This window comes from Meleagris gallopavo, chromosome 4 (assembly GCF_000146605.3).
Source record: "Meleagris gallopavo isolate NT-WF06-2002-E0010 breed Aviagen turkey brand Nicholas breeding stock chromosome 4, Turkey_5.1, whole genome shotgun sequence".
Lineage (NCBI taxonomy): Eukaryota > Metazoa > Chordata > Aves > Galliformes > Phasianidae > Meleagris > Meleagris gallopavo.
Genome location: NC_015014.2, coordinates 45,505,351 through 45,532,155, shown reverse-complemented (window position 1 = coordinate 45,532,155; position 26,805 = coordinate 45,505,351). Strand labels below are relative to the sequence as shown.

At 36.8% G+C, this 26,805-nt stretch overlaps 1 protein-coding gene across 2 annotated transcripts in view; it reads right to left on the bottom strand.

Annotated features, from left to right (window-relative positions):
- The window catches only part of LOC104910772 (atrial natriuretic peptide-converting enzyme-like), a 32,447-nt gene extending 6,372 nt beyond the window's left edge, over positions 1-26,075 (bottom strand). Inside the window, exons 1-3 of one of the 2 annotated variants that reach the window (XM_031553141.1) lie at positions 25,698-26,075; positions 17,769-17,913; positions 10,328-10,780 (exon numbers count right to left, since the gene is read on the bottom strand). In XM_031553141.1, the coding sequence (XP_031409001.1) occupies positions 10,328-10,780; positions 17,769-17,889 (574 nt within the window). In that variant the 5' untranslated portion in view covers positions 17,890-17,913; positions 25,698-26,075. Of the gene's footprint in view, positions 1-10,327; positions 10,781-17,768; positions 17,914-25,253; positions 25,597-25,697 lie in introns of those variants that run through there. The other variant, XM_010710176.3, reaches the window with a different exon arrangement.
- Positions 26,076-26,805: the final 730 nt, after the last annotated feature.

The following is a 26,805-nucleotide window of genomic DNA, read 5'->3' as shown; positions in this document are numbered from 1 at the left end:
GGCTCTTTCATAGCAAAAGCTCTACCAACATGACAGCGATGGGCTAATGGTTAGACTAGATGATCTTACGATATTTTCCAACTTTTATGATTCTATGAAATCTCATCTTTAAGTGTCCTGAAAACCCTAGAAATCCCATTAAAAAGAGAAAAAATCAAACCAAACATCCATTCAAACTTTAGAAACCTGTCTAGCTTACCTATAGTAACCTGCAAGCTTCTTGATATGCAAATGACCCTCATAAAATCAATTTTTTTTCCTAAATTGCCATGCTCTTCTGACCTTCAAATGGTCTTGTGGTTCTGCTTGATTTCACAATTTCATATGTGAGATATATTAAGATACATACTGCCTTTTTTTCTTCTGCTCCGTTGCTATTGTATATCCAGATTGTCATAGAGCACAGCACTCCACCAAGAACCTGGTCTTTCCAGCAAAACTTGTTTCCAAAACTTATGACTGTTTTCAAAAATTTTAATACCTCTCTTAATTTACTACATCATCTTTGTACATTTTTCATTTCAATTAAATTGGGAGACTGATTTTCTTAGCCTCCCTTTCTTGTACAGTTCACTTGGGACAGAACCTCTGATATTGTATTGCAGATGTTTTTTCCATAACTCAGGAAAAGTGGCCCAGTCAATTATTTTCTTCTGGCCCATTTCAACAGATGCCATGAACTACAATCTCTCCTTTGGAATCAGTCCAGTAGGGAAATCTACAAGCTGTTTTCTTAGTTCAAGTGCCATTAGCTAAAATCAACTATTTCACAACAAAAACAGTCTCTGCAATTTTTTCATATTGAGTTGAAAACATGATTTCCACAACTCCCAGCAGCCTCCATTTCCTAACATGAGGGACAGCTTAGTTACTGACTGTGTACATTGGGTTACTACTCCAGTCTGAATACATTCTCAGAACCTTCTTCACATTTTTCCACACTCACAGAAGAGCTGTGCCTTTGTTCTTTTCCAGCACATATTGTACATAACAGAAAACACCAACTCATCCTTGCAGAACAGCAGACGTTCATATTACATTACTGAAGAAAATAAAAAGGATACATATGTTTTCTGGAGGAAGAATGCCAATATTTTTCTACAAGAAACAGCACCATTGGCAAAATTTAACTTGTCTATTTTTCACAGCTTTCTCAGTGTTATGTGCAGGTGCTCAGGTGTTTGTAACAGGGGGCTGAAGAGCTCCTTCATGATGCAAAGCCAGGGCTGCCCTAAGCCGGATACTGCCAGTTCCAATGGCCCCACCACAGGGCATTGTTGGGCTCCACCAAAATGATCACACATCTGGGAAAGCATGTTTGAGAAAGAACAAAATGCTGCAGAGAGCTATTGGGGAAAAACAGAAACAAAACAAAACACATGTTAGATATAATCCTGCAGATGCCAAGGTTGGAGAAGAATGAGGGAGAAGAGGCATTCTAAATACCCGAGCAGAGATTATGCAGCCCATGGAAGAGAACTGTGAAACAGAAATTGCTCTGTGGCTCATGAAGAGGAGCACAGTGGAGCAGATTTCCATACTGCATAACACTCCATTCAGATGGCTATGCTTAGGAGGAACTGTAGCTCATGGAGGACCGATGTTTGAGTAGGCTCACCACAAGGGACTGCAGTCCAGACAAGGCACCCATAATGAAAATATTCTTGAGGGACTGCAGCCTGGGGAACTGTTTCCACACTGGAGCATGGGAGAAAGAAGGAAGGAGCAGATGAGAGAAGCTGTTATAAACCGACAGTTACTCTCAATCACCATAACACACACACCAGTCAAGAAAGGAGGAGTAAAGGTGAGCAGCTGGGAAGAAAGACGCACTAGGGGAAGGTTGTTTTGCTTTTATCTGTTTCTCACCATTCAACTCTTTTTTTTAAATATCAATAAATTCAATTTATCTTATCCATGTTGAGTTTATCCTGTCTGGCACATCAGTTGTTAAGTGGCCTCCTAGTTTTTAGCTCAACCCACAAGAAACTTTACTTATAATTTCCCCCCAATCCTATTGAGGAGGATCAATCAGCAGCTGAGTGGACACCTGGCAGCCAACTGAGGTCAACCCAAAACAGTAGTGCCCACTTAGTTTAAATATCTACTTCAAGAATAAAATTGCTTATGTTGTGACAAGCACTATGTTGAATAGGATTCATATTTAAAACTAATTATTCAGAAATTACCTAAAGATAGTGAGAAGTGCTCCATACGTTAATTTTGAAGATTTTGCATCACTGTTAGGCAATTAAGTCTTCTATATATTTGCTGAAATGTACCAAAGTTTTAAAATGCATAAAATAAGAGCACAGAAAAAAACACAGACCAAAACGGGTCACCATAATTACATTCAGAAAGTATGTGTATCAGTCCAGGGCTCAGACAAGATGTCTTTAAAACTACTAGGTGCATATGATCTTTTGCTCAAAATGAGTTAACCCATTGTTCAACTGCTGAAAGACTATTGCCTACTTGCATATAAACTTGAGTTGTTAAATAATTGTTTTGTATGTACACCATTACAATGCTAAAATGCGACAACCACAATTGATAAGACATGCTGACAACTTTGATGCTAAACCAGCCAAGAGCTATCTTACTCTACATTACAACTGAGTCATCTTTTCAGGGAGCCAGCAAACAGCACCTTGTAAAAAGCACAGCACTACATTGCTCTGAGCAAAAGGAGTAGGGTCTCTTTCTCAGCAGTATTAACCTTTTAACGAAGCCCAGGTGACTCATAAGAGATTACATGCGGGGGAGGAAGGAAATAAGATTTTGAACAGCAAACCTCTTCAACAGATCTAAAATAGAAGTAAAACTCCAAGGCTAGTTGAAAGCAATTGCTGTGGATTTAACTTAACTCAGCTAATGAATTATACAGTTTGATAGGAATGAGTGATTCTCAGCTCCATAGTTACCAAAGGGAAAGGTGATAAGGACACTGACCACCTGCAGCAGACAGAAAAACAATTCATTATCTCCCAGGTCACAGGGAGAAAGCCATGAGGGGCATATAACTCATATTTTAGATCAGAGTTTAAACGTTACTGTATTCTTTTTAAAGGTAATCTTTTTTTTAAAGGTTGCTCTACAGAGGAAGTTAGGGAGCACCACATCCAGTCTGCATCAAACACTTTTTGCGAAGAGCTTGACTCAACTGTAAATTCTAACTTGTTTGTTCTACTGACAAGGGATATTGCAGAAAACTGGACTTTTCAATAAGCCACCTCATTTTTTGAGCCCTAATTCTTTTAACACAGGCACTTCCAGACACTTCCCTTCTTGGCCAAGGCACATACTTGCTTCTTTAATCCCTTAGGCAGGAACAGCTGAGAGCAGGTAAGTTCATTAGCTAAAGGTGAGGCTGAGTACCTACCCCCATGAGGTGTGACCTGGCCTATATTCCAGATCTGGTATTTTGATTAGCTATTTCCTAATGGCCATTTTATTGGGATTCTTTAATGAAATTGGAGACATATTTCAAAGAACCTACCATTAAATAAACAAAAGGCACAAAATGAAATTGATTTTAGGATTAGATCAATCAATAGAGACTACTGGACTGCATTTTGCTATTGTTTTGAAAGATGTACATTACATTACTATTATTGATAAGCTTTGTTGAAAAATAAAGTGGGGTAAAAGATATAAAATAAATGCTAGCTTCCACAAGACCAGTGAGAGCAGGAATTCAGATTTTTTTTTAACATGTGTTTTCATTCGCATTCAATGAACAATGAATGTTAGCTTGATCAACAACAATTAATTATGTATCAATACTCTTATGTTCAGAACAAAACAGTGCTTTTTAGAAGACTGATAATGGTTGAGATATTCAACAGGCTATTCAACAGGCTGCGAATAGGACAGTACAGTAATAGAGCATACTTGAGCTATTCCATTTGTCTCTGGTTAATTAACTCTCAAGAACAGTCAAATTGTTCTTTTGATCTCTTTGGTAGGAGATTGGGATCCTTTTTTCAACTCACAGTGATAACTTAGTGCTTACCTCACTTTCAGACAAAAATAACGTAGCAAACCTTACTTAAGGCTTCCTATGAGATTTGTCTAGAAACTAGGGACAAAACGCAGCACCTCACTTCCTAAGCAAAACACTGGAAGTATGTCAAATCTATGATTTGCTAACTGCAATTTCCTGTTTGGTGGTTTGCAGATGAAATTTAAAATCCTGGTGTACTGAGGATCTGGCTTAGCAAGGACTGATCTAAATGGCTAACAACAAACTTAGCAGTCTAACAGATTTCAGTTTGTTTTCCCTGTGGAAGATTTCCACAGCTATGCTTTTCAAAATTGTGTGTGATTGTTTCATTGAAGCATAGACAGCTACTGGCTGTAAAAGACAATTTGCTTTAAAGAGAAATACTGCATCTTGAAATTCAGATCCTCTGAATTTCACTGCATGTTTGTTATAGTATATTTTGCAAAACATGGTGTAAGACATTCTGGGCCCTTTCTTTATTCTGAGGGGCTGCTACTGACTCTCCTGTCAGTAGCAATTTTCTTTTGGGTATCACATTTTAAACGTTTCTATAACTAGAGTTCAAATGCTTCTGTTCACAGACAAGCTTAGCTATCAACATCAGTGGAATCATTCCTTAGAGTTCCAATTGTTCTATTTGATCATTATGTGAACAAAGAAGAATGTTGACAAACTTTCAGTTTGAGTAGTTAATGGTCAAAAAACATGGTTTTTGTTTTTAGTTTGTTTTTTTTTTCTTCTGTGTGTGTGTTTGTGTGTGTGTGTGTAAAAGGAGTAGATTAATATACAGGTGTCTAAGAGCTTAACATAATTATCATTAAGTTTCCCTATTACTGTATACTAGTTTAGTTGCATTTAAAACTTACAAACAAGATGCTTGCAAGTTGCCTGTGCAAACTCAGATTTTTAAATACTTGTATTTCATCTGCACTTCCCAGAATTAAAAATCTGTTTCTTTTATATAATTGCACTAATAAATACATATAGCTTCCCTCAATGCATTCCTTTAGGACAATAGCCTAGATTTTTCCATTTTATACTAATGATAGCTCAATCTCTACAGCTGACTCCGCTCTCTCTACTGTAAGCCAAAACAGACCTTGCAGAAGTATAAAGGAGATAAATTTCAATAAAAAATGAAACCACACCCGATTACCAGATATAAAGTATGCCTTTTGAAACTGATCAGCAACTACAATATAGAACAATACTTGCATCAACAACATCTTTTTGTTGAAATAAGCACATAACTGACTTTTCAGAGAAGCTGATAGATCTGAAAAGGAAGTCGTTGACTATAATTCACAGCCAATTATCTTAGGGATGACTTGTATTCACTGATCCCCTCCATGGAAATGTCATAACAGGTTAGCACATGACTTCTAGCTTGACCACTTGCTCAGTTTGTTGTTTAACTTTGACAAAACATTTTAAACTATAAGCAACAATATGTTTTTTAAAAAAAAAAAGCATAATGGATGCATAAAAGGAACAGACATAAAGCTGAAAAGATTTCTGTTCTTCACATTTAAACATTTTAAAGGTGTATATGTTTTAACTATAGGAGCACATTTCATGTCTTTTAAAAACTGCAACAATGGTGACTTGGTAGTTATTTCCAGTGAGGAAGTCTCTTGTTCTAAAGTCAAGCGTGTGGCAGAAAGGCTGAAGAGTAAAGATCAGTAAATGAGTGAAAATAGAATTGCTGATAGAGTGTGATAGTTATTTACAGTACCCATCACAATGTTAATTCCAATAGATATTTTAATCTGTTAGGTATCTTATACAGAGCATTGTTTGACCCAAGTGTATTTGGACAGATGATCATCTACAAACAAAATATTTGCAATAAGGAGCCATGAATTTATTGAAAGGAATAAAAGGCTCAAGTTTATCTGGAGGTAAATGTATGAAAGTGTTAGCAACCTTCATTACAATTTTCACATGATTCTTTGACATTTTTGTCAAACTTCCAGTTGTCTGAGAGTGGTAATGCACTAGGTGTTAAAAATTAGTTAGCTTTTTCTTTCTCATAAGCCAAAGTTTTAATGATAAATCTACCTATATTCTACATAGAGAGTGATCACATGTAAGAACCTTTTGGATTACACTGCCAGTTAATTTATACTAGAAACTTAATGGTTTCCTTGCTGTGATGTGCCCATACATCCATGGGAAATGCCTGTATTTGTATGAAAAAGAAAGCAGGTGAATGGCCGAAGTTCTGCCTTAGGACTTCGGACACCACAGTTTGTGATCTTTGCCAATTTGAAAGACCAAAACTATTTTTGCTCCAGGGGAAATTCATGTTTTAACATTTTTCATTTTTATTCAGAACAAGATAAATATCTCTAAATATCTACCATGGGTCTATCACTGTTATTACGCTTAATATAATTGGGTCTGCTCCAACTTGAGTAATTAAACATAAATTATGATAATAGAAAACATGGTTTATTAGATCACTGTTTTGGAGACTAGGGATTAGGGAGATGAAAACTATGGTCCAACTTGGAAAGCTGTTACTGAGTACCTTAGTTTGGAATGAGAAACACAAGGCAAGGAGAGAGAAGCAGGGAATTTCTTGGTTCATGCCATCCATGACACATCCCTTCCAGCTATCTCCAAAGTGATTCTCATATTGCTCTTCTCTACCAAACAGAAAGCTGAGCCAGTTTTGTTCTTTATAGCTTATAGTTATAGCAGAATACCAAATGCAAAGAAAGGAGCGCTGGTGAGAGAAAAACGTTTATTTAATGTATGAATTAGACATTGTTATATTACAATAAAAGATGACCTTTGGGCAGAGCAGGGTGTTGCAAATAAATTGCTCCATTTCAGATGTGCATGAAACATGAAAGAGTTTTCTCATTACTATTGCTATTACTCTACATAACAAGCATATCTGTTTCTTTTTAAGAAGGGTAAAAGCTGCAAACAAGCAAAAATAAAATATACGCTTTTTCAACTGAAGTCCATAAACAGTGTTTCACTTTTGCAAAAGCGATTTCTCACTTCACTCCTAAAAGCAACCATTTAGGGCTTGTTTTTGATCATCCTCTTACACGCTTGCTTAAGTGCAGAGGGGAGCTGAATGGAATCTGCGATCACCTGAGACTCAGGCCCTTTCCTAGCACTCTATTCAGAATCTTCAGAAATAGTAAGGGCTGGAAAAATACATCCCTTATTTCCATACAACTCACTCAGGGCTGTGCCAAGGGCAGGCTTGTGTGCTGCTTGCCAGAGCACTGGGTGAGCTGGACGCCAGGCCCCGCAAAGAAAGAGATGGTAGAAGATCAAGCTTAGAACACTTGGTCATGTTACTTTTCCTATTAGTGTTTGAGCATGGTCACAGTTCTCCAGAATGTTGTCTGCAGCAAACCCTCAATTTTTTTATAATTTTTTTTTGAGAGCGCAATATCTCATATATTCATTTTGGACAGGTTACTCAGTACAAATAGAAATGTTGTTACTTGACTATTCACTGCCTTCCTGGATCAATTTTATGGTATGGTCATAGGGTTTCACATGAAACCCTATGAGACTCCATTGGTAAGCTTCACAGTGGAACCTAACCATTCATATACTTCCCTGTCTTTGAATGAGAAATTAGTCTAAGAGACAGTTCTCTTTAAGACTTCTCAGAGAAGTCTCTTGTTAAAGAATACGTATGCTGAATTAACCAGAAATGTCATTTACTCCCTCAAAGAACTTTCAAACAGACAGTAAAGTATTGCTTCCTCTTGTAAAAGGAAAACAAACTTATTTGTCACTTCTTTATTGTACCATTCATTCCCATTTGCCTCTTAATCTATTCTTGACTAGGATTTCTGACAAAGCACTTCCTTATGCTTCAAGGACTTCTATAATAATTGATGTCACATGTGCAAAATTTCATTCCACTCCAGTTAGTAATTCAGAAATGTCATATTAGTGTTATTTTAAAGTCTTGGGTGAATATCATATAATCACAGTGTTTATCATTTCTCTTATTAATGTTCTCCAACATATTTTATTGAAGCTGTGATTCAACATTATAGCAAATGCAGTACTAAAAAAAGACTAAAAAGTCCAAGTCCAAGTCCATGCCCTCCTACTAAATCATCAGTAGTGCACTCAGCTGGCCAAACCTGAACCAGATGAAACCTGTCCTGATGGATGATCTGCTAGTGTTTGTTGATGACAGTGAAATATCAGCTTCGCACTTCATTTGAAGATTAATTTCCTTATGAAATATGCCTGGAAAGCTCAAATATCCATTTTATATTGGCCCAAAAAAGATTACATAAATTACTGGAAGAAAATTCAACAGGACTCACTACAGATCACTGGAATCTGCTACCATGTAATGTTGAGATGTTTCTATACGCTGGTCCTAGTTTATTTGTCTTTCGATGCATGCTAATGGTCACAACTGGATCATGACAATGAAACTATGTTTGATCTACTACCACTGTTCCTACGTAGTCATTAAGTGTTTTGCTTGCCCTAAAAACCCCTTTGTATTCCAAAAGTCTACCCCAGCCTAACTATGCAAAAAATGCATATATCACTGTTTCCTGATTTTCCCCATCTCTCTCAACAAGAGAATACACAAGAATTCTTTTAGACATCAAACCTTGTTGCAGTTCTCTCTGGAAAGCAAAGTTTAGTGGGACAGACCAAAGAAACCAAGAAGTGTAAGGAGATAATTTGCAAAGGCTTGTACAGGGGTGAGATAGTGGGAGAAACCTATGATTTCTAGTCCTCAGTGCCTTGTACAGCTATGGGAACATAAAATTATTCAGAGACTAAACTATCCTGGATCCCCCCAGGCATATATGTAGTATGTAGAATACTACATACTGACTAAGGTAAATAAATGAACCACCAACAGGATACAAGTATGCATTTACATACATTTGTTCTGATTTTTGGATGTGAGAATAAACAAAATATGAATCTGTTAAAGAAAATCTAGCAGATGTAATGTATAGAAAGCCTAGACCATTCCAACAGCCTGTGGAATAACTACAATGCAGAATATGGAGTGTAAATAACAAATTATTGATTTACAATAAAGGAACACCCTCAAAAGGAACGTTTTCCATGTGCTAGGTGAAAATACATATACAAACATGTACATATATATATGCATATAAATTAGAGTTTCCTCTTTTATTTCACTCTGAAAGAACAAGAAAGGACATAAAGAGGTCTTTCACAACTTTTATCTGCTTGTTCGATGATGATGATGGGGGGATGGGTGGGGGGAGAGGGAAGGAAAGGAACAAACTCCTGAAGGCAGAATGTTTCTGAAGAAAACAGCAGGGCAAAAAAATCTGTGATGCAAACAATCTGATCACTCACACCTGAATAACACATTCATTGGGTAGATAGCTAATATCAGATCTTATAACTAAGTATGGAATCCAACAGAGGAATGACACCTCAAAACATCATATAATTCAGTGGCTTTTTGGAAGAGATCCCTACTGACAGATACCCTCTCTTCATTTTCATTTCATAGGAATTTCAAATATACATTTTATACAAAGTACTACTTCTAGGTCACTGGCCATCTCTTTTAATTTATTTCAGACATCTCCGTGACCTGGAATAAGTATTGCTTCATGTTCAGAAGAGATGAACATCTAAGGAATGATAGGCAATGAAAGAAAATCAAATGCTTTTTAATATGACAACCTACATAAAGTTCAGAGTGTTAACAAAAGAATATAAAGAAACTTTTCAATACTGACATGATTAATCAACAAGATTACCAAGGCAGTAATGAAATGCACTTTTTTTTTTTATAATCAAACCAATGAAACCTGCTCACAGTTAACTCTTATTGTTGTTTCTTGACATTCCCGTTACGGTCCTCAGAAATGTCACTAGAAGTTTATTGCAGAACAGAGAAATAACTTCAAATTAGAGAAGAATTTATCCATTAACATAGAAAATGTTGTAACTGTCATTACATTCCCAGTTCAGGAAGGTACTTGCCACATATATAATTTCAACAGAATCTAGAAAATTCAATCTACAAACTAAGTATAGTCTGCAATAATTCATTTTCAGACATGGTAAGCATGCATGATTTTCACCAGTTGAAGAACATACTGTAAATATTCATACCTGAATGAACTTAGTGCATCTTCCACTTCTTATCAAATGTTCTGATAACATACTGATTGCAACATGGAATATACATGACAATATAAATCATCAAAAAGTGGCTAATTCATCAGAACTCATGGGAGTTCACTGAGAAGCAGCCAGCAATGTATTCTATACATTCAAATCAGAATTATGAAGCCAAATAAAACATAAACTTACTTTCTTTCTGCTCCTTTTGCTGTGACACAGATGGATGAGTAGGACTTAATACAGGTAAAGTGATCATCTTCTCTGTGATGTTAGAGAACAAATCTGTGGACCACGATGGCTCTCCCTCTGTAGTGGCAAAAAACTGAGTGCTGTATTTGGAGTCCTCTGATAAAGCATCATCATTTGTAAGATCAGGATCGAGTACTGATACTGGAGATGTAGGTGTAAATGCATTTTCCTGTAAAGTCTCTCTAAACATATTTGAGTTTGTGTCCATTTGGCCAACTTGGGATAAAGACGTGGTGGTCCAGGAGGGAGTCCATGTGCTGATATCCACTGTGGGATGAGTCTTGGAATTGTTTTCAGCCATTTTTGGCAAAAGAATGCTAGACGTTTCAATGTCACCATTAACTGCGAGGACCTCACTCCCGTTTGAATAAAAGCATGTTTTTTCTAATAACCCTGGAAGAAAGGAAACAATACCAATATTACCATCATCCAGAAGGACAAGTGTCACCAATTTGTTTGGGGAGGTTAACAGTACAGTAAATTTAGTGGCACAGAATTAAAAATAATAAAAAAAAAAAAAGTTGTAAGTTAAAATTAAAGAGAACTAAATTTAAGAATTAAATGTAGCAACAAAATATGAGTAGTACATCCAAAATAAAAAGTTATGATTACAGTAGGATAAAATAGAGAAACATACTAATAAGTCATTGACCAACACCAACAATGAACTAAAATGTTTTAATCCTACTTATATATGGGTGACTGAACTCTTACATACCTATAACTGTAGAACGTGAATTGGAGGAGCTCTAACAAGTTCTATCATCATGGAAATACCTCAGGGAATACTTATTTTTATATTGCATCGTCTCTTGTTTTCATACTGTCCGTGTATCAAAAAACTATTACATTCATTTTATTTTTTATTTTATATTCCATTAACATGGAAAGAGATGTTCTTTTTCTCAATACAAAATTATGTAATTTAACTATTACCACTAAATATAATCCGTGAGTTCTTTCTCACTCTTCTCTGATACTGGATTTTGAATACACAGTTGTGTACAGAATTTTAGTCAAGTGCTGTATGTTTTTGTTCTTCATTTGTTATTTTATATACAAACACAGAATTTTTTTAGTTGTATGTGTTGAATGGTTGCAACTAACTTTGCAAATCAAAACAAATGCATGACTTTAAGGATATGCATTCCATGTGAAACAAAGAATCCAGAAGAAATAGCAAGAAAATCTAATCCACACATTTTTCAGTCACGTTTGTAACTATTACTGAAATATGTAGTTAATAGAGTATTAATAAATAATTAAGGAGGAATCTCAAATATATACATTTTAGTTATATCTAATAGAAACTACAAGTATTAATAAAAGCTACAAATACTAACTCATTTTTTTAACAAAGCATATTAGAGTCATATTTAACTCTAAAAGTGAAACACCACTCCATTGTAAATAGCAAAAGCAATTTCTGGTTAGTCACATAAAACAACTTAATAGTAATAAAGATTACATTCCATCTTTGAAACGTATATCTTTCTTATAAGAGCTTTCATGTTGATTTTTCCTTCATTAACTCATTGGTGAAACTGACTCCTGATTCCAAAAAACACTCACTGCCACCTCCTCTGAAGTTCATTTTCAGTTTGGTTATTGTGTTTACGAAATGCCCAGTATCATGACCACATTTAGCCACATCTTCTGCTCTGCCAATTCCAGTCACTGCTTGCAGCCTGCTACCACTCGGGTATTCTGAGTCCCTTCTTCCTGCTGTTATAAATCCCTTTCCTTGCTGTTTTTTTTCTGCCACTTTGCAGTTAGATTAAATCAGTTTTCATTATGGAAATTCAAAGACTGGACAGGAAGAAATCTTTATTAATCGCAGCTACAAGTAACTGTGTCAGAAAACCCAAATTTCAGTTACAGTCTGAATTCACTTTGGGTTGGGAAGTTTAATATGTAAGAAGAATATGAAACCAAAAGAGTTGAAAGAAATGATTTCAGCATTTCCCTTTTCACTGAGTAATATTCAACTGCAGCAACTGGAACTAGGAAGAAAGACTTGTAAGGTGCTTGAAATGTAATGGGATTCAATGAAACAGCTATCCTTTGAGATTTACCAAATACTTGTTTATCCATACTGGGTTGTTTTGGTTCAGTTGTCACTGACTGTGAATAAAACTTTGTGTGTATCTTTCACTAGCAGAACCCAAGGGACCTTTCCTATATACATGTGAAAGTTTCTGTTTTTCTACCTGTAAATGCCCATAATTCATTGTGATTTGGAGGAATTTACCGTGTTCTACAGAAGCAACAAAAAATCTCCCACCCACAAATTATTTCAGCAGCAATTTGTCTTTCCTTTAGTACTATGGTCAGGTCAAATGGGAAGAATGATTGTGCTTTGATTTCACCATTAAGACCAGTAGTAACATTATTTTTCTAAAATCTTAGGAATTGTGACTGAGCTTATACAGAGATTATGCTCACTCATATGTAGTTCTGTGTGGATGCTGTATTTCAAAATAAAGCTTTGAATCCCCATGAGTGGGAAGCCTACTTCAAGTTTCAAATTTCAGCCATGTTTTTTTTGCCATAGCTTTCAAAAGTTAAAATGAGAAAGTCAGCTTTCCTTCCTACTTCGAAACAATGCATTTTCTTCCATGACTTGTGAATAGCTGAGGGGATTTTTTTCACATTCTCAGTCCTCCTCCCTAGGCTCTTTTCTTCTCCTCCACTCAACACAAAAATAGAAAAATTCTGGAAAACATCAGTCCCAAAGAGCTATGAATAATGATTTAAAATTAAATAAAAAGATTAGCTATTGATATATCACTCAGCAGAATAGTAGGAAACACGTTACAAGACAAGTGTAAGCTTGAAAGAAGTTTAAAAAATATTTTGGCTTAATATGATGGACCAGTAAACAATGTTGAGAAAATTATTGCATTTCATCCACTGGATTCTATCCTCTCCCTATTCATCCTACTTAATTCTCTTTCTAGAACTATAATAGCTATTGTTACCCATAAAGTCATTTTCTTCTTCTGAGATCCTTAGGTACTTGTTTGCTTCTTCAGCCCATCTTTTCAGCAATAAGGTTCTTGTTCTCTTTTCAGTTACTTAGAGATAACAACTCCTTTTCTTGACAGTTGGACAGCATGATGAACTGTCTTCCAGGCAACAGATCTTCCCAATTGTATCTCAGCTGACAATAAATATTATTGAATGTCTTTTAAGATTTTTTTCACCCACCAAATAGCAACCCTTACAGAGAGCAAGTGAAGGTTTGGAAGAATAGGAAATTGATATTACTAGAGAGTTATGGCCTCTGGGTATATACAAGTTTCATACTTCCATATTTTCATATATTTGAGTTTAAATTTTAAGTTTGAAATCTTCCACACAGCAATCTTAGGACTCAAAAAGTCTAAAGAATCCAGCTTTTCCTTCTTCTAGATGAGTGCTGTAGCAATTGTTTTGTTATATGCTGGCAGGCACCATCAGCATTAGGAGGTTTTAAAAGACTGAGTCTAGACATGCTCTTTTAATTTATGCCTTTAGATAATATTAGGAAACGTCTTTAGACTCTGTCTCAATCAGTTAGCTGTACTTGCCTGGGTTCTGGTGCATATGTTCTTGGGAGAAGTAGGCTAACCTTCTGCTTGGCACTCACCGCTGGCCAACTCTGATCCCTGTTAGTACATAAAAGTTTTGGGTCACCTTCCTGAAGCACCTTGTTCTCCTTCAACACATTCTTCCTGTCGTCTCATCCTCCCACATACAGAGTAGGAAATTTAAACACTTAATTGCAGTCTACAGATTCCACTGTCTCTCTGAATTAGGCTCATATTTTCTTTGATTATAGTCCTTTTCTCCCCTAAATACCACTGTATGTTTTCAATCTTAAATTTTACATACTGGAGATTTTTTACAACATTAAAAGTTCTGTAGAAACTACTTAAATTTCAAGATTCCTAAGAAAACATTAGATGCTTTAAAATAATCAGGTTTTTTTAAATCTCTTCAGTAATGAGAAATCATTTATTTCCTATCAATGTCTGCTAAGAACTATACAAAACATATAATATAAAGTGCAGAATATTAATTTTATTCGTGTATGCACACGCATTATATCCAACTATTCTTCAAATGTCAGTTTACAAAGAGCTTTGGACAGTAAATCACATAGCTGCCAACAGTAAATCACATCCAGATAGCTAATTAGTTGTCAAATAGCTGTAACCAGTTTGGGTTTGTGTCTCCAGCTACAACTACAGCTGGACAGAAACATAAAGCATGATGATTTTCATTGTGTTTGGTACAAAACCAAGGAACTGGCATTAGGCTCATTCAGTTCAAAGCAGTGCTTTGCCAACAATCTTACTGATCATTTCCCAGTGCTTTTCACTCTTGAGGAATTAATGTTTTATTTAAAGATCTGAAATGGACTGTTACAAGATCTAAAGAATAGTTGCACTATTCAAGCCATTACATTGAGATTTTGGCAGTATATTCTGTGCATGATTTCTAACAGTTCACAGCAGGAAATCTCAAAAAGACCAAGTCTGCTTAAAAAGCTAACCAAAAAGGGCAAAAGAACCTAACAAAACATGTAATGGATGAGGCAGTTACACAGAGAATAAAATGATAGTTCACTGCTATAACTAGCCAGCACATACCCAGTGAGATTTCTTCTGCAGTGGTTTGTCCCTATGAATCTGCACATTCTAAAGGCAAGGGCACATCACTTATAATCACAGAATCATACAGTCCTAGAAAGGCTTGGATTGGAAGGGACATTAGAGATCACCTAGTTCCAATTATCCTGCTGTGTGCACACATACTTTCCACTAGATCACATTGACCAAAGCCCCATCCAACCTGACTTTGAACATCTCCAGGGATGAGGCATCCATAGCTACTCCGGACAGCTTGATCCAGCACCTCACTACCTTCATAGTGAAGAATTTCTTCCTTATATCTAATTTAAATCTATCCTGTTTAAATTCAAAACCATTACCCCTTATATGCCCTTGTGAAAAGTCTCTCTCCATCTTTCTAAGACTTTTTTAAGTATTGAAAGGCTGCAATAAGTTCTCCCTGATGCCTTCTCTTCTGTAAATTCTCTATTTATGTTTTAGACTAGAAGTCTCTATGTTTCAATCACCAGTGAAACATACAAGAATGACAACCACAGAACTAAACTCTTCCATGTGGTGGAAAGATAGGAACAGAATATCCAATATAGAGAATATCTCGTCTGAACCAGTCAGGACCATCAACTTGTTTCTTACATTGTAAATCATCATACCAATATCAGAAGTAACAGCATTCATTTATTACTAATCTGAGTTGAATATGAACTATTATTCTGGATATAGTGTATTCTCAATAAACAGAACATAATACATTATTTTAGACACATTTTAAAGTTGCCCATAGAATTTCTTCACTTAACTCTAGACATCAGACATGATTTGTTTCTAGTGCACACAAAACAGAAGCTGCTAGCTGAAAGAGAATAGTAAATTATAATCATGAAAATTCAAGAGATGCTTAAAGGAACTGCCAGTTTGAGATATGGGTAATAAAATCAAGCCTTATTCTATACCCCACAGTAATTGCACTGACCTAAGAAGATATAGCCCTGATTTTTTTTTTTATGTAAGTAGAATCAGAACAAATCCCATTTCCTCTTTACCTAGAGGATTTAATACATTTTAATGTGTTACGTCAATACTTGCCTCAGAAGAGGAGCATGGGAAGATCTAACAAATATACCTGCTTTTTTATTCGCTTTCTCACCAAAGAATGAAAATCTAGGGCAGAGGATATGCAGGACATAAATGGAATCCTAAACATAAGGAAAGTAAATTGAATGGCATCATATTTCTTAACTGCCAGATTTACTTAATCTTACTCCACTTCAATATGTTCTCAGTTTAAAGATACATCCCAAGACTCAATTGTCAATCACAGCATTCATTAGCTTTGTTTTCTTGACTTGCCTAATCCAAGCTAAATGAAAAGAACAGGTCTACAATGTCTTGCTGTAAATCCTTTACAGACTGAATTGAAAAAACAGATTTACATTGTCATTGTTTTGACAGCGGTGAAAGTGCTATTGAAACAAGTGTTCTGTTTCTTCCTGCGCTTCTACATACATGTATTTATGTACTTGTATATATTTATAAGGGCTGCTCAGTAGAGGTTGGACCTTCCTACCACTATTTAATAACATTCTGTTGCTGTGTGACAGAGGCGCAAAGGGGCAATCTGAGAAAATGGTGTCTGACATGAAAGTGTGTATGAAGCTGATCCTTCCACACGGAAAAAAAAGGTAACCATTGGCATTCACTGACGCTTGCTGGACATTTATGGAGACCAAACAGTGAGCATCAGCACAGTGAGGCAGTACGTGGTGTGTTTCAGCAGTGGCAACGGCAGATCACCTCCACTGGTATGGATTTTTACAAGTGTGGCACACAGGCTTATCGTCACTGCTGGTGAAAATGCATAGCTAACGGTGGTGACTATGTAAAAATATGTAACTATGTAAAATAGTATTTTGTAGTTGAGAATTTGCTCTAAAAAACATTGTTGCTATGCTTTTTGTATCTGTTGCAGTTTGCATGGAAATCAATAGGAGACATTACTTCCGGAGTAACCTATGTTACACATGTATACATACATGCACACTCTCGCACATCAGCACATTTGTTAAAGATGTGCTTCTGAAGTACTTAACTAAGCTGAACAAGAAAATATTTTCATTTAAAAAAATTGAGAAATCTCACAGATTCTCAGCAGTGAAAAAACAGATTATTTTTAACCCAGCATTACTGTCTTTCTCATGCTGTAGTTGAAGTAATTTAATTAAAAGATATGTCAACTTCTCTGTAGTGGTAACAAAGGGAAGGCTTCTTAAAATTCTGCTGGTTATAAACTATTAGCTTGTTAATTCTGTAATCTATGCAGAGTTAGTTATCAGACTAAGTCAATACGAAATCTAATATTTCTGGAACAAGTTTCCACAAAACACACTTGAGGTTTTGCATTGATATATATTTCATATATAGAACAAACAAACATATTTTGCTTAAATACATAAACGTCCAGCATAAACATCATCTTGTACCTGTGAAATGACTGCTGAAAACCACCTACATACTACCTCTTCAAGTAGCGTGCTCATAAGAAATGAAAAGATTTTTTTGTTACTTTAAATAAATTTCAAGTATATAAATCTAAGCAGCATATTTATCTCATTGTAACAAGCATTATTCTTTCACTAGGCAATTAGTTTGTTAGGTAGATGTACACCTTGAACATCCACAATTATATTAGTGCTTGAGAATGCTGTTATACCTCAGTTTTCATTTCCTTCACTGAAAATGAGTTGATTTACTCCATTAGCACTCACCTAAAAAGGTAAGCAGAATAACCAGCGAAAGGATAAGGGCACAGATGCATGGAATCAGAATTAGAAGCAAAAGTCGCAGGAACTTGGCAGAAGCCAGTTTTTGAGAGCAGCCATCCCCCATATTATCCTCATCTGTTCCTAGAACCTGAAAAACAAAAGAGCATAATTTTATCATTTTGGTGTCACTTGATAACTCCTACGTTTTCAAGAGCAGGCCTACGCATTTCACAAAGCAGATGGATTATTTAAATATATGCTATAGATGGTTTTTAGATTCTTATTAAAAAATTGCATACAATCTTCCTTCTTGGTGCACAGCCTAATGTAATCCATGCAATTAATTTTAGTTTGCCCAGTATCCATGAATTTACATTTTCACTGAAATTTCTAAGCCTTTTTCATGATCTAGAATTTGGATAGACATTTCATTTGGGAAAAAAAAAAAAATCAAAATACATAATAAATCAGTAATAAGACTAAATACAGCTTATTTCCGAACTAAAAATTAGCAGTTACCAACTACTGAAGACCTTCATGTTCTTAAGGATTTTTTAATAAAGAACCAAGAAATTATGATAGTCTTCGTTTTAAGTGACAATAAAAGTGATAAAGATCATTGCACTTATTATCTACAATAATACTATCTCACTTTCAAAGTACTTTATCATGCTATAATTTATCACAGAATTCTATGGAGTTTGTAAGCAATATTTTGTGTTCTGTAAACGAAATACAGAAAAGCCTCGGTTGAGGTGCACAAAGTTTTCCAAAAGCCTAAACAGTTATTCAAAATATATAGTGTAGCCAGGGGTGAGGAAGGGGGGAGGGCATTCAAAAACATAAAGGCTATGATCTTGTATATTAGAGGCATGTACTCTTTAAATAGAAACAGAACTGAAATACAAAATGTACTTTTAATAGCAAGATTGAAACTGCTATTACTAAGTCAATGCATCTTTACTCAAACTTAACTAAAAATAATTCCATTTTTCCCTGTAATAACACGAAATAGGATGATAGAACAATTAACTCCAGACAGTCTCCCAAAAAGATGAGCCATTAGTTAAAACCTACAAATAATATTTTAACCTGTCAGAAAAATCAATCATATTGAAGATGTGACAGGATACAAGAATGTAAATGCATCCATTACACTGACAAAATCTTTCCAGAGAACTTAACACATGCATTATTAGCCTTTTAAATGACAGTCTCTGCATGAGACAATCCCTTTGACTGCTTTTGCTCTAAGTGCTTTTCTCTGAGAAACAGTTTACCAGTGTGAGAATGAAAAGGCTGGTAATACTTCATACATCCAGGCATAACAAAAGGGGTTTTCATGTTCTGGAGAAAAAGGTGATTTACAGGAACCTAAATCCAAGCAAGAGTTAGACAGTCCCTGCTTGACTATGTGACATCTTTAAGTCCATATTTGCCTACGTATTCAGATTAAAGTCTTCAAAGTTTGCCCCAAGTTCTCCTTCAGATCATGTTGGAGTTTGGCAGCTTGGCAGTTACACACAGCTAGCTTCACTGGATTTGATAACCTTGGCTTGCTCAGTCTGTACCTTGCCTCACTGGGAGATCTGAGTGCAGGTAGCACAGGAATAACACAGCTCTGCTTTGAATACAACTGTTCCAAAACACAACTGCCCTAATTTCAACTTTCAACTGCTTTTGAAAGCACAGCCAAAACAAAGAAAATGGCATTAAATTGCCTTTTCTAACAGTACAGTGGCTACAGCATTCCCTAAAGAAATGGTGCTGTTGAGTTCAATTCCCTGTTCAGCCTGAAAATTAGATCTACAGATCGGTAGAGTATCACAAGCATCACTCCTCGTGAATCACACTGTCCCTTGATACTCTGTGAAAAAGAACATAGTCCTGCTGCATCAATAATGCAGGGAGCAGGACCATCACTACACAGACTACTGAGCTTCTGAAATCTCTTGCTTGCATGTTCCTGTTTCTTTGAGAATTTTTTTCTTTTTAAGTTTATTGGCACTGTGGATACTATGTACCTTTGTCTATGCTAAAGGAGAACTTTAAATATTTTTTTCTTCTTATCAATTCCTAAAAGGAATTTAAAAAATCCTAGTCTTTGCATTGGCAACTTATTGCCAAAGACTTAAACAGTCTGTTGGATGCAAAATTTATTGATGGTGACTGCTCAAGAAAAGAACGTTAGACTGGTAAAGATTTTTCTCTAAGCCCTATCAATTGCTTTGTTTGTATAACAGTTAAATATAGGCAAATAAGCAGCATGTTGTATTTTTCCCTTCTACAGGAAATGACCTCATGAAAAACACTAAACCTATTTGAAATCATCATTGGTGACTCAGCAAGCATAACCTTAATTATCCATCATTTGTATATCTATTCAAAGTTTTTTTCCCATTAATTTCTGTGGTAAATATAAAATAAAACTAGAGGCAATGCTAATGGTTCCAATGTCATCAATGAGAATTTAATGAAGAGTCCTAGAGATAAATAGAAACGCATTTTACCTGCTCTTTACATATTCCCTGATCCTGTTTCTTTTCCTCTTGCCATCAAATATTGCAATACACAAAGAATACAAGTACCAGTTTTAAGTGCTTTAAGTAGTTAATGGTATCTTCATCAATTTCAGTCCTGCTCTGTCCTCCTAGTTCTTCTTGACCACCACTACCCATAAGGATTAGCAAAGGTACCACTGCAATTTTGTGCCTTCCTAGTAGCCTAATTTTAGACCAGTAAGTGACAAGAAAAGAAGGGTGAACTTCAGTCTCATTAAAAACTTGATACTTTTCAGCCCCAGCAGGGAAAGACAAAGAGTAATATTCCTAAGGGGCTATGAATCCAAACCCAGTCATAAATACGGAATTGATTAAAAAAAATAGGAATATAAGTGGGAACACACTTATTCATTGGGTACTATTTGGCCTACTTTAGCCCTCCATGTTAATGGCTGAAATAAAAACTTGTCTCTCACAACTCTGAGGTCAATAATTTCTGCGAACCATTCTCTAAGTTTGTAAGATTTAGGTATCTTCTAGATACGCTCTTATCCCTCTTTCCAAGGGAAGAGCAAGAAGACTTAGAAGCAGAATCCTTGAGGGCAGACTGAAAGAGATCAAACCTAAATGCTAGCAGTTTTGACATAGAATATATTTAGCACAGTACTGGACCAAAACATATTCTCAGTTCTTGAAGAACAGTGGTTCAAGTTCCCTTCCTACAACTGACGTTACAAAGCTTGACTCAAGAAAGACTTTTTTCAGCTAAATGTTGTGTACAATATAGGTAGGAAATTTCAGTGTTTGGGTTTTGAGGCAACAAGTCACTTCCTTTAAAACAGTTGTGTTAAACAAGAAATTAGTCTGAATACAAGATGATTTTAAAAAATCAGATAATTTCTTCTGACAACTAAAACACTCTGTCCTTAGTGAAATGCTATTGACTGCTACTTAATATCCAAACATTGTTCTGTAAATGTTGGTTGCAATTGAGAAAATACAACATGAACTCTGGCTAATTTCAATTCAGAATTTTAAAAAAATCCTAGTCTTACTTAGTATGGCTGGATCAGACTTCTCACACTGATTTTCTGAACCCACAGAGGCGAAGAAAAGATAGGGAGAAAAATAGTGTCATCTAACTACAGAAAGATTAAAATTGGTTGGACCAAAATTCACAGCTTGTCTTCTGCAAGATATGGGGACAAATTGATCTCAAAGATGTCAGTATAATAACTTCCTGTGATATTAAGGCCCAGAAATGACAAATTACATTAAAGTTTATGGATGAAAAACCATAAACATACACTAGCATGCAATTTTCTTTTTAGACACAAAAATTATCTAAGATACTAATCTGTAAAACAACCTGAATCACAGGTTGTTTTCACAGCATATCACAGCACTTGGCAAAAATACATCCTGTTGTTTGCATCACAAAGCTAATGAATGGTGTTCCAACAAGGAAACATCATTAGAGCCCACGGTCTAAACTCAGTGCCTTCTGCACATGCTGGATCTCTATGTCAACTTCTGGGTCACAAACATCAAAATATCTTGGGCAAGACATACACTGAAGCACTGTGCAGTGTTTATATTGGAAAAGAGTGGAAAAAATAGACAAATACTACTGTGAAATGCAGAAAGAATGTCACTCGAGGACAGTAAATATGTGGCCTCGTAGAAGTCATTGTGTTATGGGGGAAGCTGCCATCCAGCTAAACAATAGTTTATGCATGGACAATGTTAGATTATGAAAACTATTCACTGTTCTTTACATGTCCTTGATATTGTTCCCATCCCAAAGTTGAAACAGTGCTCTGGTGTCAGCTTTTGTTATATTATCAACTCTCATGATGATAGTCTCAAAGCTCTAGAGACTTTCGCATGACTGTCTCATCCCTTTACAGTTTTCCTTTCCGTGTGAGGGAAGAGAGTTCCCAGTTCTCATTGTTACAGAGCAAAAATGAACATATGAAGTGTCGATGTTAAAAATGTCAGCATGTAAAAATAAATTTAAACATTCTTAGATCCTCTTTTGACCAACACTATACTTCAAATGCCTGTGAGTGAGTAACAGAAACTGCAAGTGTTCTACGTTTCTTATCAGATCTGTCTACATGTGAAAGTATGGGAGTCAGCAATGCACTTTTTCATCCACAAAAAAAAAAAAAAAAAATGTAATAACATCCTTAATAGTCACTATAACAAGCAGAAAGTCTAAAATAAATCATCCAAATGAACAAGCAAAGTCATGTGCTAAAAATGGAAACAGACAAAAAGTCACTGGAAGTAAGGCTTTGCACAATTTTTCATTTCAAATGCTAGAGGAATCAGAGAGCCAATCTGAAATGGATCATCTTAAGAATGGATATTAAGGAAGCAACAGAAATTGTCTATTGAGCAGCTTTTGTCTGCAAACGCAATACTCAGATTTGAGTATGTACAGCTAATTTAAAAGTGTCATAGTTATTCTAAAAGGAAATAGTGCAGCTTAGGGGGAGAAAATAACTTCTTCATACAGCAAGGCAGTAAATATTAGCAGCGTGCTACTGTCACGTGAATTATTATTTGCAAAATGAAATATATCAGGTTTTTTTAGTAGCTCAAGCTCACTGTAATCCTGTAACTTCCCCCAGCAAACTCCACATTGTCAGAAAAATCACAAATTACCGACATAATACATTCCAAGTTCACTGAGATGACAGGGCCTCCTTTCCCATCTATGTAATAAAATATTCTGGCTTACCCTTACTTTAACCACTGGCGTATAAACATGTTGAGTCATTCCCCTAGTCTGAAATACAAAGTATTCAAGTAAGGGAGATGTCACATAAAGCTGGGACTTCTTTATTTCATAGAATCATAGAGTAAATCATGGAATGGTTTGGGTTGGAAGGGACCTTTACGATCATCTAATTTCAAGTCCTCTGCTATAGGCTCCCACTAGACCAGGTTGCTCAAAGCCCCACCCAGCCTGGCCTTGACATTTCTACTGTATTCATGACTAGGACTGTTCAGCATCATTATCATCCCTAAAACAGATGCCAGTTTTCCTCCCATTCACATCTTCACTGGAAATCTACAATAAATTACACAATAATCCTATAATAATCCTATTTGTAATGAGGAAAAAGCAAATGAAAACCATCTGGGTTCTTAGCCCTTTCAGGTCACTAGCAACACTATTACATACACTCTGACTTTGCAAGAGAGAGGAAGAATTGTTAATAACTTTTAAACACATTCCACTACCATCTCAGATTCTTTTCCAGCTTTGTCTGCATGCATTACATATTACTTCAACTTGTATCTTTAAAACAGATGAGCAAGAACAAAGCTACGTTTTAAAAAGGCATTTTCTGCGGAATTATTTTGTGACATGCTTACCATAAATCATTTAGCAACAAGTCAATAAATAAAAATCGGTACTTTGCAATTTCCAGTATTGTTTCAGATGCATTATCCATTCTATTTTCATACCCGCATAGAACAGACATCTTCCAAACAGCAACCCAGCTCCCAGCAATGTCTATCTCTAAGCACTGTGTTCAAGAATGAGTAGGCTATTAAAGCAAGGCGGGCTCAGCTCTCTGCAAATGGGAAAATACAGAAGATGGGGGAAAGCCTGGCAACTGCTAGTATGTTCTACATCTACAATCTCCAGGTTCCACTGGTTCTGTGACTACTTTAACACAGGCAAAATAATCCACGTAGCAAAAGACATGACTCTGGAAGAATGAGCAATGGAAAATAGAGCACATCAGTATTCCAGGGAATTCCAGAGCAGATACTACACATATACTCCATCTATTACATGAATACAGAGCTGCAGATCCAAGAGACCTGGGATGCAAAGCTTTTCAGTGCTACTAGTGGCATTATTTCTAAAAGACTGCCCTGACTGATTTCTGAAGCCTAATGAGGAGCTAGTAAGTGATTTTTTCACTGCTTCACCCATAGGCAGGAAGGGAAGAAGTTTCACTTTCTAGGAAATGCTCCCAAGTAACTTGCAGCTCTATTGGAGTGACAGCATAGGCTATTTTGAAACTAGGAATAATGTGAGGTGAAAGGCAATGACAATCTGGGCAATTACTATTGCTATTAAATCACTGCTAAATTAAATCTATTTGGTATCAAAAAGATCAGACGTGGAAGACTTTAGCACATTCATTTTTTAAGCACTAGGTTCAGCGTATGCCAAAACTGAGCGTTACAGGTTTGGGGAAGAGAGGAAGACATGCTGGCAGCCACTGATCACCCAGTCTCAAAGCAAGAGAATCATCCACTGAGAATTAAGCTTGCAGTATCTCTCAACTACAAAACATAAATTAGAATAGATGCAGTCCCAAAAAAGGAAATTCATATTTACCTTCAATTCCTTTCTGCTAAAGCTTGGATAAAGATGATTTAAATGATCAAAATAAAAATACTTATTTTTTGAGAAAAAGTGAACCTTGGAATTTAGGAAGAGCAGTAGCTTGCAGGAGCACCTGCAGTAACACAGCTTGCAGTCCACTTGACAGGTTTATAGGACCTATCCACTAGAGATTACTCTACGAGGAAGAAATTAGAAATTTCATCAATTTGTACTTACTTTTTTTTTTTTTTTAAGGCAATAGGTTATATATAGCACATGGGCAAAAGATGGCGCCCCACAGTGCATATTGTTGTGGGAAGTAAATTCTTGTGAAGAGGGGCAGGGCTAGACTCAACAAAGCACAAAGTTTATCACTGCAAAGCATCTCTGGCAATATCTGTTTTTTCAGCCTCTTTTCATTACAGGACAACAAGCTGAAAACTACCTTAAGTGGGTAACAACACTAACACGAACAAAGAGAGAGTTATAAGCTGTGTAATACTCAGAGAAGCAACAGTTCCACTCTAATGGCACAATGAAAAGGATCTGATGGACAAATTGATTCATTCAATTCCTTAGTTTAAGGATCGGAGAAGACAAAGAAGACAACCACAGAGGTAACGCTACCTTTGATCGTTTCTGAGTGAATGTACTTTCCCAAACTGCCTTTACTGATGAGCTGGCCACCAGGTCTCCGAGATAACTGAGTGGTTGTGTGGATGCACGGCTGCAGGGCTGTGAGCTGAGGCTGCTCCAGCACAGCACGCAGGGCAGGCTGGGCCCCAGTGGACACGCAAGACAGGAGATCACAGTGCAGATGCACCAAAACTGAAAGCACATCAACAGCTAAATACCACATTCTGATATTTATTGCTGCTTTTAAAACCCAAATATTCAAACTGTGCAGGTAAAACAACCAGAAATAGCAGCACGTTAATTATATGCTTAAATAAACAACGACAAGCATCTCTTTAAATTAGAACAGCTTCAAAGCACAGCTGAGGAAAATCTCTCCCCTCAGGGATCGATTCTGCACACAAGGGAGGCACGAGCTGAAATCTCGTGTGTTACCTCAGAGGCTTCTCGCTTCTTTTTAAAGCAGCAAGTCCTTGCTCAACTATTGTCTCGTTGCTGTTTGTGCATTTAGGACATTAAATCATTACTTCTTTCTCGTTGGACAATTACAAAGCATTGACCAGAAGGGAACTGATGAAATCTGCTTCCTCCAGTTAAAAGGAGAGAGAAGGAGGGGGGGGAATTCACCACCAGGGCACTACAGCAGGCAGGGAAGGCTCTCCGGGCAGCCAAACGCCTCAGGGCCGCCGGCGCGAGCGGAGCCGTTATCCCGGGATGAGCCGTGAGCGCGAGGGTCGGAGCGGCACCGCCAGGACGTGCAGAGGGGGCTCCCCAGCTGCTCTATTTTTATGACGGTATGTTTTGCATTCAGACTTTCCATTGCAGGCGCCCCGGGTCAAGGGGATCCGCTCTGTTGGGGAAATCTGACAGGTCAGCCCGGAAAGAGTTATTTATAGAGGGGCGGGGGACAGAGCGAAGGGATGCGATCGGCGTCGTGTTCGTCTGTCGCGGGGCTTCGAGCTGGGGACCTTGGGCACGGCAGCTTCTTCGCCGCCCCGACAGACCGATGGGGAAACCCCAACGGCCCGACCCGGGCTGAGCACCCCGGGGAGAGAGCAGCTTTTAGAGGTTGTTCTGCACGAGAAGACCTTCACAGGGGGAGTTTAAGCTTGTGGTCCATTTCTTTTTTGATAGGAAAAGAAGCTAGAACAGAGCGGGAACATCATCACTATTTCAAGCTGCAATTACATTGCCCCTCTAAAGCCCTGCTGCTCGGCTGCAGGCATTTAAAAATCAGGAGGTGCCCAGCAGCCACGTTTGGAAGGATGTATGTTGCATGTGCATGCCTACGACTGCCCTATTGCAAGTGACCTGACACTCAGCCCTGCCAAACCACGGCTGGCCATCAGAAACGAAGCCTTTCTCTGGCCTCATAAGCATCTGTGTTAGGATATAAGCATAGTGATAGCACAAGGCGGAATGAAGTTAAACTGAGACAGGGGAGGTTTAGATTAGATATTAGGAGGAAGCTTTTCACACAGAGGGTGGTGACACAGTGGAACAGGTTGCCCAAGGAGGTTGTGGATGCCCCAACCCTGGAGGC